A 16,776-nucleotide genomic window follows, 5' to 3' on the forward strand; every position below is an offset into this window, starting at 1 on the left:
AATGAAAACGAGACAGATGAAAGAAAAAGTTGGCCAGGTGCTAGTAGGATTCGCGCACTGGGGATTAAATACGAAGTCAATTACATATACAGATAGTTCATCCATTAGGTGAATCGAGAATCTCGATTAGTTTTACCTCGTATCGACATCGCAGGGATTTTCAAGCATGTGAGCATGTTTTAATTTCAAGTTTGAATTCGGTTAAAATATAACAAAAGAAATATTTTTTCATGTGATATAACTACAGATTTAAATTTTTCCAATTTTTTTTCTTTCTTTGTACTGTAGGACCTTGCTTCTTGCCAAATTTCATTATTGTAGGTCAAGGGGAATTACTCTATACGTTTCGATTACCTAGTTTGCGAGTATCAAAATAGGTGATATTAAAGACCGTACCTTTTTATTACGCTGTATTAGAAGATTCAATGTTTTACACCGCCAAGAGAGCATAGGCCTTAGCAAGTGATATAAATTTCAATTTGATAAGTCCACCCGTTCCTGAGAAAACAGACGGATGAACAGACAGAGAGCCAGATGAGAAATGACAAAACTTTTTTCCTTGTTATATAATTGCAAATTTACAGTTATCGGATTTTTTCCTTTACTAGTATGTAAGACCTTGCTTCTTACCACATTTCATGATACTAGGCCAACAGGCAATACGTTATAGGTTTTTATGAGTGAGTTTGCGAGCATCAAAATAAGTGACATCAATGGCCGTATCTTTTGGTTCCGCTCATTTAGGAGCCAACGTTTATTATAGCGCCAAGGGACGCCTACCCTTTCCTGGCAATGGACGAACAGAGGCGGATAAGAAATGACATTTTTTTCGTGTGATACAATTTCAAATTTACAATTTTCGGATTTTCTTTTCCTTTGGCTGCACCGCCCAACCTTCCTTTTTTGTCAAATTTCACGATTCTATGCCAACGAGAAGTGAGTTTGCGAGTATTAAAATATGTGACGTAAACGGCAATATCTTTTGAATGCATTGAGTTAGAAGCTTCAATTTTTACACCACCAAGGGATCTGAAACCTCAGTACGTGACATAAATGTCACCTTGATACTCTACCTGGTGCTGAGAAAAAGGACTTTTAACAGTCGAACACACAGGAAGACAGACAACTGATGTACGGACCCTAATTGTAAGTAATCTGTTTATTATTTCAAAAGTAATCGCTATAACTATTAACAGATTTATCCCACTGTGATACGAGATGGTTAGTGTCTTCAAGGAAAAATGTTTAAAAGCTGCTTATGGAACGCGATTGTATCCAGGCGTGCAACTCTTCATCCGAAGCAAAACGATGGCCATGAATGTCTCTATTCGGGGTTAAAAATATGGAAAGCGCATGGGGAGAAATCAGGACTGTATGGAGAATGTGTGTGAGCTTCGCAGTGAAACTTATGCAGGAACAAGTGTACAGTCACACAACGACGACGTGAAGTCTAGAGAAGAGGTTAGAAGAATTAAAGGCCAGTGCAGGAAAAGGGATTTCAGAGAACAGAACAGCGCTGCTGATAAGAGTTCCTATGGCACAGTGCCAGTACGTGTTGGTGACTCGGTATAAATTTGGTCGCTACTGAGATTCAAAGACAGTCAAATGGCGATTAATAGGAGAAGGAGAGAGGTGGGTCATGAATTACAAGAGAGGAGAAAGTAGGAAAAGATGTATCCAGAAGTCATTGTGGTGATAGAAGTCCGGGGCCTGACAAAGAGCTTGATTGAGGTCACGAAGATGAGCCAGAACCCATAACTCAATATTGGAGGAGAAACACCCATCGGAACAGAGAACAATTTAGTCATGAACGTGTGAACCGAGAAGGAACGTCCAAGTTCGATTATAATCATTTATTGTCAGTAAGCAAATTCCAAGTGTTTAGTAGAACATCAAATAGTATTCCTTCTCCTACTGAGATTAGAGAAATTTGTTTCTCAAGTACTGAATGAATGCAGTCTGGGTGATTTTGGGCACCGCAAGTTATGCTACATCAAGGCATACACACAGTTTCTATAAGGGCCAGTCAAATGAAAAAGAAACAGAGAGAACAAAGTAAATGACTGCTTATTATTTCAAAAGTAATCGCTGTAGCTGTTAATACATTTATCCCACTCTGAGACAGACGTTAAATTCCTTCATGCAAAATTGTTTTCGGTTTCCACGGAACATGAGTGTACCCAGACACTCACCTCTTCGTCCTAAACAAATCATAGTACTGAATTTGTGTGCAGTTGCATGGAAGGTGAATCTGCAGTGCGTATACATACTCTATATCACTTGTACAAAGAGTGTCGTCATTTTTTCTTGTCTGTATATTGATCTGAAGCTGCTCAAGACGGAGTAAAGCATGGAATGAAAACTTTTAAACAATCTGATTTCACGACTCATAGGGATTCCCCCCATGAACCATGGACCTTGCCGTTGGTGGGGAGGCCTGCGTGCCTCAGTGATACAGATAGACGTACCGTAGGTGCAACCACAACGCAGGGGTATCTGTTGAGAGGCCAGACAAACGTGTGGTTCCTGAAGAGGGGCAGCAGCCTTTTCAGTAGTTGCAAGGGCAACAGTCTGGATGATTGACTGATCTGGCCTTGTAACAATAACCAAAACGGCCTTGCTGTGCTAGTACTGCGAACGGCTGAAGGCAAGGGGAAACTACGGCCGTAATTTTTCCCGAGGGCATGCAGCTTTACTGTATGATTAAATGATGATGGCGTCCTCTTGGGTAAAATATTCTGGAGGTAAAATAGTCCCCCATTCGGATCTCCGGGCGGGAACTACTCAAGGTTGGTTGGTTGGTTGGTTTGGGGAAGGAGACCAGACAGCGAGGTCATCGGTCTCATCGGATTAGGGAAGGACGGGGAAGGAAGTCGGCCGTGCCCTTTTGAAAGGAACCATCCCGGCATTTGCCTGGATCGATTTAGGGAAATCACGGAAAACCTAAATCAGGATGGCCGGACGCGGGATTGAACCGTCGTCCTCCCGAATGCGAGTCCAGTGTCTAACCACTGCGCCACCTCGCTCGGTAACTACTCAAGAGGATGTCGTTATCAGGAGAAAGAAAACTGGCGTTCTGCGGATCGGAGCGTGGAATGTCAGATCACTTAATCGGCCAGGTAGGTTAGAAAATTTAAAAAGGGAAATGGATAGGTTACAGTTAGATATAGTGAGAATTAGTGAAGTTCGGTGGCAGGAGGAACAAGACTTTTGGTCAGGTGACTACAGGGTTATAAACACAAAATCAAATAGGGGTAATGCAGGAGTAGGTTTAATAATGAATAGGAAAATAGGAATGCGGGTAAGCTACTACAAACAGCATAGTGAACGCATTATTGTGGCCAAAATAGATACGAAGCCCACACCTACTACAGTAGTACAAGTTTATATGACAACTAGCTCTGCAGATGACGAAGAAATTGAAGAAATGTATGATGAAATAAAAGAAATTATTCAGATAGTGAAGGGAGACGAAAATTTAATAGTAATGGGTGACTGGAATTCGGTAGTAGGAAAAGGGAGAGAAGGAAACGTAGTAGGTGAATATGGATTCGGGCTAAGAAATGAAAGAGGAAGCCGCCTGGTAGAATTTTGCACAGAGCACAACTTAATCATAGCTAACACTTGGTTTAAGAATCATGAAAGAAGGTTGTATACATGGAAGAACCCTGGAGATACTAAAAGGTATCAGATAGATTATATAATGGTAAGACAGAGATTTAGGAACCAGGTTTTAAATTGTAAGACATTTCCAGGGGCAGATGTGGATTCTGACCACAATCTATTGGTTATGACCTGTAGAGTAAAACTGAAGAAACTGCAAAAAGGTGGGAACTTAAGGAGATGGGACCTGGATAAACTGAAAGAACCAGAGGTTGTACAGAGTTTCAGGGAGAGCATAAGGGAACAATTGACAGGAATGGGGGAAAGAAATACAGTGGAAGAAGAATGGGTAGCTTTGAGGGATGAAGTAGTGAAGGCAGCAGAGGATCAAGTAGGTAAAAAGACGAGGGCTAGTAGAAATCCCTGGGTAACAGAAGAAATATTGAATTTAATTGATGAAAGGAGAAAATATAAAAGTGCAATAAATGAAGCAGGCAAAAAGGAATACAAACGTCTCAAAAATGAGATCGACAGGAAGTGCAAAATGGCTAAGCAGGGATGGCTAGAGGACAAATGTAAGGATGTAGAGGCTTATCTCACTAGGGGTAAGATAGATACTGCCTACAGGAAAATTAGAGAGACCTTTGGAGATAAGCGAACCACTTGTATGAATATCAAGAGCTCACATGGAAACCCAGTTCTAAGCAAAGAAGGGAAAGCAGAAAGGTGGAAGGAGTATTTAGAGGGTCTATACAAGGGCGATGTACTTGACGACAATATTATGGAAATGGAAGAGGACGTAGATGAAGATGAAATGGGAGATACGATACTGTGTGAAGAGTTTGACAGCACTGAAAGACCTGAGTCGAAACAACGCCCCCGGAGTAGACAACATTCCATTGGAACTACTGACGGCCTTGGGAGAGCCAGTCCTGACAAAACTCTACCATCTGGTGAGCAAGATGTATGAAACAGGCGAAATACCCTCAGACTTCAAGTTGAATCTAATAATTCCAATCCCAAAGAAAGCAGGTGTTGACAGATGTGAAAATTACGGAACAATCAGTTTAATAAGCCACAGCTGCAAAATACTAACACGAAATCTTTACAGACGAATGGAAAAACTGGTAGAAGCCGACCTCGGGGAAGATCAGTTTGGATTCCGTAGAAATACTGGAACACGTGAGGCAATACTGACCTTACGACGTATCTTAGAAGAAAGATTAAGGAAAGACAAACCTACGTTTCTAGCATTTGTAGACTTAGAAAAAGCTTTTGACAATGTTGAGTGGAATACTCTCTTTCAAATTCTGAAGGTGGCAGGGGTAAAATACAGGGAGCGAAAGGCTATTTACAATTTGTACAGAAATCTGATGGCAGTTATAAGAGTCGAGGGACATGAAAGGGAAGCAGTTGTAGGGAAGGGAGTAAGACAGGGTTGTAGCCTCTCCCCGATGTTATTCAATCTGTATATTGAGCAAGCAGTAAAGGAAACAAAATTCGGAGTAGGTATTAAAATCCATGGAGAAGAAATAAAAACTTTGAGGTTCGTCGATGACATTGTAATTCTGTCAGAGACAGCAAAGGACTTGGAAGAGCAGTTGAATGGAATGGATAGCGTCTTGAAAGGAGGATATAGGATGAACATCAACAAAAGCAAAACGAGGATATGGAATGTAGTCGAATTAAGTCAGGTGATGCTGAGGGAATTAGATTAGGAAATGAGACACTTAAAGTAGTAAATGGGTCTGATGATGGTCGAAGTCGAGAGGATATAAAATGTAGACTGGCAATGGCAAGGAAAGCGTTTCTGAAGAAGAGAAATTTGTTAACATCAAGTATAGATTTAAGTGTCAGGAAGTCATTTCTGAAAGTACTTGTATGGAGTGTAGCCATGTATGGAAGTGAAACATGGACGACAAATAGTTTGGACAAGAAGAGGATAGAAGCTTTCGAAATGTGGTGCTACAGAAGAATGCTGAAGATTAGATGGGTAGATCACATAACGAATGAGGAAGTATTGAATAGGATTGGGGAGAAGAGAAGTTTGTGACACAGCTTGACCAGGAGAAGGGATCGGTTGGTAGGACATATTCTGAGGCATCAAGGGATCACAAATTTAGTATTGGAGGGCAGCGTGGAGGGTAAAAATCGTAGAGGGAGACCAAGAGATGAATACACTAAGCAGATTCAGAAGGATGTAGGTTGCAGTAGGTACTGGGAGATGAAGAAGCTTGTACAGGATAGAGTAGCATGGAGAGCTGCATCAAACCAGTCTCAGGACTGGAGACCACCACAACAACAACAACAGGGATTTTACGACTAGAAATGAAAGCAATAACTTGCTGCTGGTAGCCAACAGGGTTGAGATTCTGGTCCAAGAATCTTTGAAGTACAGTCAGCTGATCTACGGAATAACACGTGCACAGAGTACACGAAAGAACTTGTCCCCCTTCTATCAGCCGTGTACCGCAACTCTCTAGAGGAACGGAAGGTTCCAAATGATTGGAAAAGATCACAGGTAGTCCCAGTCTTCAAGAAGGGTCGTCGAGCAGATGCGCAAAACTATAGACCCATATCTCTGACGTCGATCAGTTGTAGAATTTTAGAACATGTTTCTGCTCTCGTATCATGTCGTTTCTGGAGACCCAGAATCTGCTCTGTAGGAATCAACATGGATTCCGGAAACAACGATCGTGTGAGACTCCACTCGCTGTATTTGTTCATGAGATACAGTAAATATTAGATACAGGCTCCCAGGTAGATGCTATTTTCCTTGACTTCCGGAAGGCGTTCGATACAGTTCCGCACTGTCGCCTGATAAACAAAGTAAGAGCCTACGGAATATCAGACCAGCTGTGTGGCTGGATTGAAGAGTTTTTAGCAAACAGAACACAGCATGTTGTTCTCAATGGAGAGACGTCTACAGACGTTAAAGTAACCTCTGGCGTGCCACATGGGAGTGTTATGGGACCATTGCTTTTCACAATATATATATAAATGATCTAGTAGATAGTGTCGATAGTTTAATGCGGCTTTTCGCGGATGATGCTGTAGAATACAGAGAAGTTGCAGCATTAGAAAATTGCAGCGAAATGCAGGAAGATATGCAGCGGATAGGCACTTGGTGCAGTGAGTGGCAACTGACCCTTAACATAGACAAATGTAATGAATTGAGAATACATAGAAAGGATCCTTTATTGTATTGATTATATCATAGCGGAACAAACACTGGTAGCAGTTACTTCTGTAAAATATCTGGGAGTATGCGTGCGGAACGATTTGAAGTGGAATGTTCATATAAAATTAGTTGTTGGTAAGGGGGGTGCCACGCTGAGATTCATTGGGAGAGTACTTAGAAAATGTAGTCCATCAACAAAGGAGGTGGCTTACAAAACACTCGTTCGACCTATACTTCAGTATTGCTCATCAGTGTGGGATACGTATCAGGTCGGATTCACAGAGGAGATAGAGAAGATCCAAAGAAGAGCGGCGCGTTTCGTCACAGGGTTATTTGGTAAGCGTGATAGCGTTACGGAGATGTTTAGCAAACTCAAGTGGTAGACTCTGCAAGAGAGACGCTCTGCATTGCGGTGTAGCTTGCTGTCCAGGTTTCGAGAGGGTGCGTTTCTGGATGAGGTATCGAATATATTGCTTCCCCCTACTTATACCTCCCGAGGAGATCACGAATGTAAAATTAGAGAGATTCGAGCGCCCATGGAGGCTTTCCGGCAGTCGTTCTTCCCGCGAACCATATGCGACTGGAACAGGAAAGGAAGGTAATGACAGTGGCACGTAAAGTGCCCTCCTCTACACACCGTTGGGTGGCTTGCGGAGTATAAATGTAGATGTAGATGTAGAGAGTCCACCGCCAAGAGTATGGCAGTTGCTGTCAGCAAATGATACGGGAGCTGCAGAGCGAGTAGGTGAGAGTTTCGAACAATTGAACGATTGTAGCTAGTTTATCATGATCATCAGTCCTCAAATTCTTTTTTATGTATCCTTTGAATTTCATTTTTTACGATAACTGTTAGCCTTTCTACATAACTGAACAAAACAGTTTTGCACTATCTGTGTATCTGCAAACATGTTTTGGCTTGGATTCAGTGGGGGCAGGGAATTAAGAAAGGCTTTACAAAACTCTTCAAAGTTGCACATCTGTGAAGTCAAGATTTTGTTGCACTGTGGCATTCAGTGCAGTCTTGCTCTATCCTGTATCTTTCTTTTATTGAGCGTTATTCCAATTTGTAATCTTCAAAACATTGTGAGACACACTGTGTTTGACCATGCCTGTGTAATTTCCTCAATACGTTGCAAGAGTCAGTCGTTATCAGAGCAGTGTTACGCGTAGTTGTGTGTGCCTTTGTCGGTGATAAGTGAATTAGAACGTGGGCAAATTGTCGCTCCTCGTACGGTGGATGCGTCCGTAGCCAGTGTAGCCGAAGTGTTTGGAGTTTCAAGAGACACCAACCACAAAGATTCATCCGCATACAGGGAAAGCGAAGGAACACCATCCACTCAGTCACAATGCGGACGAATGTGTTGAATAATCGTGACAGACAACCGTTGAAGTGGATTGTGACGAAAAAGAAGAGGACGACAGCTGCAACAGTCATTTCAGAACTGAATGTCGCATCGCGAACCCTGTCAGCACCAAAACAAAGCGAAGGGAACTCAATAAGCAGCGAATTGCAGGGCGAGCTGGAATTTCTAAGCCGCACATCAATGATGCACTCTCCGTAACAGGCAAACGCGGTGCCGAAATTTTAACTGTGGAACGATGGAAGGAAGTTATTTGGTCGGACGATTCTCATTTCACACTGTTTCCAACTTGTGACCAAGTTTAGGTCCCAAGTATGAAACACGGCCGGGGGTCGGCGATGATTTGGGCGGCCATATCGTGGTACATCATGAGCCCCTTAGTAACTGATGTCGGATTGCTGCAAGAATTATGTGACAATTTTGGATGATCAGGTCCATCTCATAGTACACTGTTTGTTTCCCAATGGTGATGCTGTGTTACAAGATGACATAGCACCTGTTCACACAGCTCCGTTGTCCAAGAGTGGTTTTGCGAGCACGAGAATGAGTTGTCGCATCTCCCGTGGTCGTCACAGTCACCAGATTTCAGGTCATATTTGGAGAGAAGTGTACGAGGGTCACTCCAAAAGAAATGCACACTATTTTTTTAAAATCCATCTTTCATTCTACATGTTTGAAAGTTTTACAGTGTGTAGAATCTATCTTTCATTCTACATGTTTGAAAGTTTTACAGTGTGTAGATACATCCTTAAGGAACAATATTTTCATTTCTCCACATAATTTCCATCCCTCTCAACTGCCTTACGCCATCTTGAAACCAGCGCCTGTATACCCGCATGGTAAAATTCTGGACTAACCTGTTGGAGCCACTGTTTGGCAGCATGCACAAGGGAGTCATCAACTTCAAACCTTGTTCCACGAAGAGAGTCTTTCAGTTTTCCAAAGAGATGATAGTCACATGGAGCCAGGTTAGGACTGTAAGGCGCGTGTTTCAGTGTTGTCCATCCGAGTTTTGTGATCGCTTCCATGGTTTTTTGACTGACATGTGACCGCGCATTGTCGTGCAACAGCAAAACATCCTGCTTTTGTCGATGTGGTCGAACACGACTCAGTCGAGCTTGAAGTTTCTTCAGTGTTGTCACATATGCATCAGAATTTATGGTGGTTCCACTTGGCATGGTGTCCACCAGCAAGAGTCCTTCGGAATCGAAAAACGCCGTAGCCATAACTTTTCCAGCAGAAGGTGTGGTTTTGAATTTTTTTCTTGGGTGAATTTGCATGATGGCTCTCCATTGATTGCCTCTTCGTCTCTGGTGAAAAATGATGGAGCCGTGTTTCATCACCTGTCACAATTCTTCCAATAAATTCATCTCCACCATTCTCTTACTGTTCCAAAAGTTCGCTGCGAACCGTTTTTCTTGTTTCTTTGTGAGCCACTGTCAACATCCTGGGAACCCATCTGGCGCAACCTTTTTTAACTCCAACACTTTCAGTATTCTGCAAACAATTCCTTCCCCTACCCCAACGTAGTGTGACAATTCGTTCACTGTAATGCGTCTGTCAGCAGTCACCAATTCGTTAACACTCTGCACATTGTCTGGAGTGTGTGCAGTATGAGGCCTGCCGCTGCGAGGACAATCCTTAATATTGCCGTGGGCGCTTTCATCATGTAACCTGCTTGCCCACCGACTAACTGTACTGCGAACGACAGCAGCATCTCCATATACCTTTTTCAGCCTCTTGTGGATGTTTCCCACTGTCTCGCTTTCACAGCACAGGAATTCTATGACAACACGTTGCTTCTGACTAACGTCAAGTGTAGAAGCCATCTTGAAGACATGCTGTGACGGCGCCCACTAACGGGAACAGGTTGAACTAAGTTTGAACACAAGCGGGAAGGATGTATCTACACACTGTAAAACTTTCACACATGCAGAATGAAAACTGTATTTTTACAAAAATACTGTGCATTTCTTTTGGAGTGACCCTCGTATTTGACCCTTTCCCACCTCCATCTTTGTTACCTGAACTTACAACTATTTTGCGGGAAGAATGATCTAAGATACCCTTGAAAACCATACAGGTCCGGGTTATCTATTCAGAGATGACTGGAAGCTGTTTTGAACGCTAGCAGGTTTCCTACATCGTGTTAAGCATGGAAATGCGTTTTATTATTGTGTCTCCACTTCAACCACTGTCGATGCATCCCGCTACTTTGAATAAGAAAAGTGCGAAGTATTCTGACACACGAGCTGCACCACTGGTTGGTCCCACAAGTGGAGCACGGATGAAGCTAGTGCGTAGAACGCACCTAGTGATGGAGTCGTTGCGGAAGCTGCCGGAGGTCCTCAGCAGGATGTGCCCGGGCCTCTCCACGGAATCCTGCGACCGCAGTGACGTCAGCGTGGCGTCCTGACCGGGCTGCGGCTGCTCGCGGGCCACGCCCCCCTCCTTGTGGTGCTGAGACCCCGCCTTGCGGTCCAGCGTGTCGGGCTCGAAGCTGCTGTAGTCGTCCGGGTTGTACTCGTAGTCTGCGGGGTTGTCCTCCACCTGCAAACAACACAGATGTCTGATGTGACGAAGCGGCAGAGCTGAACATTCGTTTGAGAACCAGTTCCCTAGAGTGTAGCTGGTAGGTTTGAGTATTACCGAAACATCACTTTCAGAAATCAACATTGGAAAATATTGACACGACTGTATCTGTAGATCAGTGGAACGGGTGGGAGAAGCTGATCTGAAGGAAAATCAGTTTGAGTTCGAGAGAAATGTGGGAATCAGAGAGGCAGTACAGACCTTTCCATTGTCTCCGAAGATACCCTGAAGAAAGACAAAGCCACGTTTGCAGCATTTGTAGATTTAGATAAAGCTTTTGACAAAACTACAAGAATATAACGTTCGAAATCCTGATGTGATCAGTGATAAAATACAGGGAGTAAAAGTACATCGACTACTTGTGCAGAATTCAGATTGTAGTTGTAAGAGTCGGAGGAGTGAGACAACATATTACTTCACCCCACATACATCTCGCGTATTGACCACGAGGAGAAAATTCGAGAAATTAGAGCCAATACAGAGGTTTACCGACAATCATTCTTCCTACGCACTATTCGCGAATGGAACAGGGTTGGAGGGATCAGATAGTGGTACCGAAAGTACCCTCCGCCACACACCATTAGGTGGTTTGCGGAGTATGATGTAGATGTAGATGTAGAAATGAAATGGATGCAGCAGCTGTTATTCTATCTGTAAACTGAGCGAACAGTTAAGGAAACAAAGAAGAAATTTTGAAAGGGAATTAAGGTTCAGGGAGAAGAAATAAAAATTTTGAGGTTTGGGGATGACATTATAATTCTGTCAGAGATGACAAAGAACTCGGAAGATCAGTTAGATAGACTGTGTAGTGTCTTGAAAATCGGATATAATATGAATATGGACCCATAAAAGTGTCTGATGACATACTGTGATAAATGACAATCAATTTCCAGCAGACTTGAGTCACACACTCCATAAAATTTCATGATGGAAATTCGATCTATAGCATGCTTCCAATTTTGTCGCATAGATTACCTGCCTGGGGAGGGGAAATTATGCTAAAAGCCTCATCATTGTTTCTTGGAGGCATATGACAGCTACGAGAAGACGGGATTTGTATTGGTGCAACATTTTCCAGCGAGTGAAGCCTAGAAAGAGAAGCGGATTGATTGTACTGCCTCCTAAGCACAGCACTGTTTTATCAGTTCTTGGAATGAATTCAAGGAATGACGCACATTGTGGGCAATTACACCTATACCGTAACAACAGTTCTTCCAGGGATGTGGCAGCGTTCATCTGCGTACAGATTCATTGGTCTCCCAGTGGAGCGGAGAATAGTAGCTCTGGTCCAGATGGTGTATGTTTTTGGTCCGGCGTTACCTGTATGGTGAGGTGTCCTGGCTGGCCCTGGTAGGTGACTGCGGGGTCCGCAGCAGTCTGCTGGTCGCGCTCGGAGCCCTGATCTGCGCTGCCGTTGACGTACACCTCGCTGATAAGATTGTACGCGGTTCCTGCAACATGGGAACTTGATCTTGCAACAGAGCTAGCAACCTAGGTGGATGAGCACTAACATCTGTTGCTTGAGCTCTGTACATCTGCAGCTGTGTCCACAGAACGTTTGGTAGCATTGGTGGTCTCAATGGATTTACAGTTTTGACATTTTTATTGAGTGATCAGTTTTGAGCAGCGTATTATCCTATGACAACAATGTCAGCGTCACAATTGGAATCAGTCAACTGATAGAAATACATGGCTGTTACAAATTGTGCGATATATGTTTGTACAAATTGTGTGGCATATATTCGTAAAAATTGTGTGATTGTGTGATACGTATTTGTTGTGGTTAGACCGCACATGCTCAGTCGCAGGTAAATGAAGCAGCAGACTTCCATTCGTCGGCAGGGTACTTGGAAAAAGTAGTCAGTCTATGAAGGCGATTGCTTATAAAACACTCTTGCTACCTTTCCTAGATTATAGTTCATGTGTGTGGAATGCGTACGAAATACGACTAACAGGGGATACTGAATGTATACAAAAAGGGGCAACACGAATGGCGAAAGGTTTGTTTGACTCGAGGAAGAACGTCAAGGAAACTATGAAAAACTTCAACGCGCAGACAGTTGAAAACATATATTGATTGTCCTTAGAAAGCCTCACTACATGTTTCAAGAACCAGTACATAGCGAGGAATGTAAGAATATACAAAAAGCCCCCTTTGCGAATGGACTGAAGGTAAAATTATTGCACATATGCCTTCTAGCATGTCCTAACGTGTCCCTACGAGAAACAAACACTGGAGATAGAAATGCTGTTACAAAACCTACCGTGAATACTGAGTCTCTGGATTTACCGATCAGAGTTTTGAGAGAGCTACGTCACCTTTCTCCCAAAGATTCCCATTTCATTTCTCTGAGACTTTATTCTACCCATTAGTAAGAGCTATATCAATCTTTAGCTGTCATGTAAACTGCAATTTTCCCAGAATTTTCCCAAGAAATACGAATCTTTTGCTCACCTTCCCTACTACCGATTTCCTGCGTTCAGTCGGTGTGACAGATTCGTACCCTTAGCATCATCATCATCATCATAATCTTCACCTCCAAGGATTGTGCTGACTGCCTGCTGCATCTTTAAATCTCATTTTCAACCAGAGGGGGTTATTCTTCCTGTCGGCTTGTATATCAAAATTCTGTTCGCATGCCTTTTCCACCTGTTTCTGTATTTCTCTGTTGTGTTGTTTACCCCTTCAGTTTTCAGTTCTTCCATAATTTGTTCATTCCCAATCTGGTATTGCCTTGTGCAGCCTTTCTTTGCTCTTAGAAATCTCATTACAGCTCCTGTATTGTGCTGTTATCCCTCTTTGTGAGAACCCAAGTTTCACTCCCTTACAGCAGATTTTTCGCAGCCGTTGTTTCATGAAACTTTATTTTTTTTGCTTTTAACTCTGTTCTTTAAGATATGCCACATATGTACTGGAACTGATGAAGCTTGTTGTCTACATCTCTATTACTCTCGTAACTTATATGGATCGCTAAAAACTTAAAATTATTACTTTTTTAAATTATCCTGTTATTGACAACAATTTTTGATCTGATTGGCTCAACTCTTTTAAATGTCATTACGTTCCTTTTACCAAATGAGATTTCCATTTTGTGTTCTTTGCCCAGCAGGTGTGACGTTCATATGAAATACTGTATTTATTTTCATCGCCAAATACAGTAAAATCATTGATGACAATGACAAACTGCACCCTTGTCTGATATCCTTTTTCATAGGTATCAATCTGAAAAATGTCCGTGTACATAACTTTCAGAACGTGGTTCAAATGGCTCTGAGCACTATGGGACTTAACATCTGAGGTCATCAGTCCCCTAGAACTTAGAACTACTTAAACCTAACTAACCTAAGGACATCACACACATCCATGCCCGAGGCAGGATTCGAACCTGCGACCGTAGCGGTCGCGCGGTTCCAGACTGAAGCGCCTAGAACCGCTCGGCCCCATCAACCGGCTCAGAACATGAATTTTGTGTTTAACATAACCTCTTATCTCTAGTATGCTCCATAGTATTTGCATATTTACGTGATCCAAAGATTTTTCGTAATCGACTCTGCTTAAAAACAAGCGATAAGGGGCAGGTTACATATGTAATGTACGTGGAAACCCGGCGTCATACGTCGAGCACCTGCGTATGCAATGGCATTGAATAATTCATAGAACATGCCGCTCTGTAGAAGCAGTAGGCTGTATGCACTTCCGTATTAAATTAATACACTATTGTGCAAGAATCTTTACTTCCTGAAATCATTTGTTTTCTTCTAAAATTAGTGTTTCACTTATAGCCAGTAGTCTCTTGCCAATTATTCCAGCAGGTGTCTTATAAGTTGTCTAACGAACAAATCCCTCCATAATTATAACAGTTATTCCATTTTCCTATTTTAAAATGAGAGATAACAATTCCACTCCTCCATGCACTTGGTATATGCCTATTCTTCCAGCATATATCAAACAGATATACCAATGTACCATCTTATTTTATAAGTACAGCGTTTATTCCGTCCTTCCCTATCGCGTTTTTATTTTATATTCTTGGCAGAATTTCATCAAGTGCTTCACGTGTCAAAAGATCATCCAGGTAAGGTTCGTCTGTGAAATTACCTACTGATACTTCTGTTTTTTATTGTACGATAATCACATTTAATGTCTTTCCCAATATTCTTCTGATATTTGGTTCATATTGGCTGTATCCTTCTCTGTCTTGTAGAGATGCTTCATTGCTCGATGAGCTGTTGATCGCCTGACATGTAACTCATCCTCGATATTACTAACAAATGTTACATGCTTGGTCCGTAGTTTTTCTTACATCTGCTTTTACTATATTTCTCTTTGTATTACACTACTGCCCATTAAAATTGCTACACCAAGAAGAAATGGAGATGATAAACGGGTATTCATTGGACAAATATATTATACTAGAACTGACATGTGATTACATTTTCACGCAATTTGGGTGCATAGATCCTGAGAAATCAGTACCCAGAACAACCACCTCTGGCCGTAATAACGGCCTTGATACGCCGGGCATTGAGTCAAACAGAGCTTGGATGGCGTGTACAGGTACAGCTGCCCATGCAGCTCCAACAGGATACCACACTTCATCAAGAGTAGTGACTGGCGTATTGTGAAGAGTCAGTTTCTCGGCCACCATTGACCAGACGTTTTCAATTGGTGAGAGATCTGGAGGTTATGCTGGCCAGGGCAGCAGTCTAACATTTTCTGTATCCAGAAAGGCCCGTACACGACCTGCAACATGCGGTCGTGCATTATCCTGCTGAAATGTAGGGTTTCGCAGAGATCTGACGAAGGGTAGAGCCACGGGTCGTAACACATCTGAAATGTAACGTCCACTGTTCAAAGTGCCGTCAATGCGAACAAGAGGTGACCGAGACGTGTAACCAGTGGCACCCCATACAACCATGCCGGGTGATACGCCAGTATGGCGATGACGAATACACGCTTCCAATGTGCGTTCACCGCGATGTCACCAAATATGGATGAGACCATCATGATGCTGTAAACAGAACCTGGATTCATCCGAAAAATGACGTTTTGCCATTCGTGCACCCAGGTTCGTCGTTGAGTACACCAACGCAGGCGCTCCTGTCTGTGATGCAGCGTCAAGGGTAACCGCAGCCATGGTCTCCGAGCTGTTAGTCCATGCTGCTGCAAACGTCGTCGAACTGTTCGTGCAGATGGTTGTCTTGCAAACGTCCCCATCTGTTGACTCAGGGATCGAGACGTGGCTGCACGATTCGTTACAGCCACGCGGATAAGATGCCTGTCATCTCTACTGCTAGTAATACGAGGCCGTTGGGATCCAGCACGGCGCTCCGTATTACCCTCCTGAATCATCCGATTCCATATTCTGCTAACAGTCATTGGATCTCGACCAACGCGAACAGCAATGTCGCGATACGATAAACCGCAATCACTATAGGCTACAATCGGACCTTTATCAAAGTCGGAAACGTGATGGTACGCATTTCTCCTCCATACACGAGGCATCACAACAACGTTTCACCAGGAACCGCCGGTCAACTGCTGTTTATGTATGAGAAATCGGTTGGAAACGTTCCTCATGTCAACATGTTGTAGGTGTCGCCATCGGCGCCAACCTTGTGTAAATGCTGTGATAAGCTAATCATTTGCATATCACGGCATCTTCTTCCTGTCGGTTAAATTTCGCTTCTGTAGCACGTCATCTTCGTGGTGTAGCAATTTTAATGGCAAGTAGTGTATATTTAATTTTATCACCATCTGTTCTTGTCTGTAATAACACATTATAAGCTTTCTTGTTCTCCTTTGTGGCTGTTGCAATTTCTTTATTTGACAGCCTAAGTCCTTTCTTATCCCTTAGTTAACGCTTTTGACCAACTACTTCAAATGCAGCATTGTGGATGCAACTCCTGGTGCGTTCCCATTCTTTTTCAATATTTCCACTATTAATTTGATTCTGTAAGTAAGCGCTTAGCCTTGTGGTTCGCCGGCCGGAGTGACCGTGCGGTTCTAGGCGCTACAGTCTGGAGTTGCGTGACCGC

At 42.9% G+C, this 16,776-nt stretch overlaps 1 protein-coding gene across 1 annotated transcript in view; it reads right to left on the reverse strand.

The window, feature by feature from the left end:
- LOC126263324 (uncharacterized) overlaps nucleotides 1-16,776 on the reverse strand; it is a 164,298-nt gene that overhangs the window by 26,603 nt on the left and 120,919 nt on the right. Inside the window, exons 9-10 of the mRNA XM_049960413.1 lie at nucleotides 12,058-12,188; nucleotides 10,457-10,695 (exon numbers count right to left, since the gene is read on the reverse strand). Of these exons, the coding sequence (XP_049816370.1) occupies nucleotides 10,457-10,695; nucleotides 12,058-12,188 (370 nt within the window). The remainder of the gene's footprint in view (nucleotides 1-10,456; nucleotides 10,696-12,057; nucleotides 12,189-16,776) is intronic.

The sequence above is a fragment of the Schistocerca nitens genome, chromosome 6 (assembly GCF_023898315.1).
Source record: "Schistocerca nitens isolate TAMUIC-IGC-003100 chromosome 6, iqSchNite1.1, whole genome shotgun sequence".
NCBI classification, from domain to species: Eukaryota; Metazoa; Arthropoda; class Insecta; order Orthoptera; family Acrididae; genus Schistocerca; species Schistocerca nitens.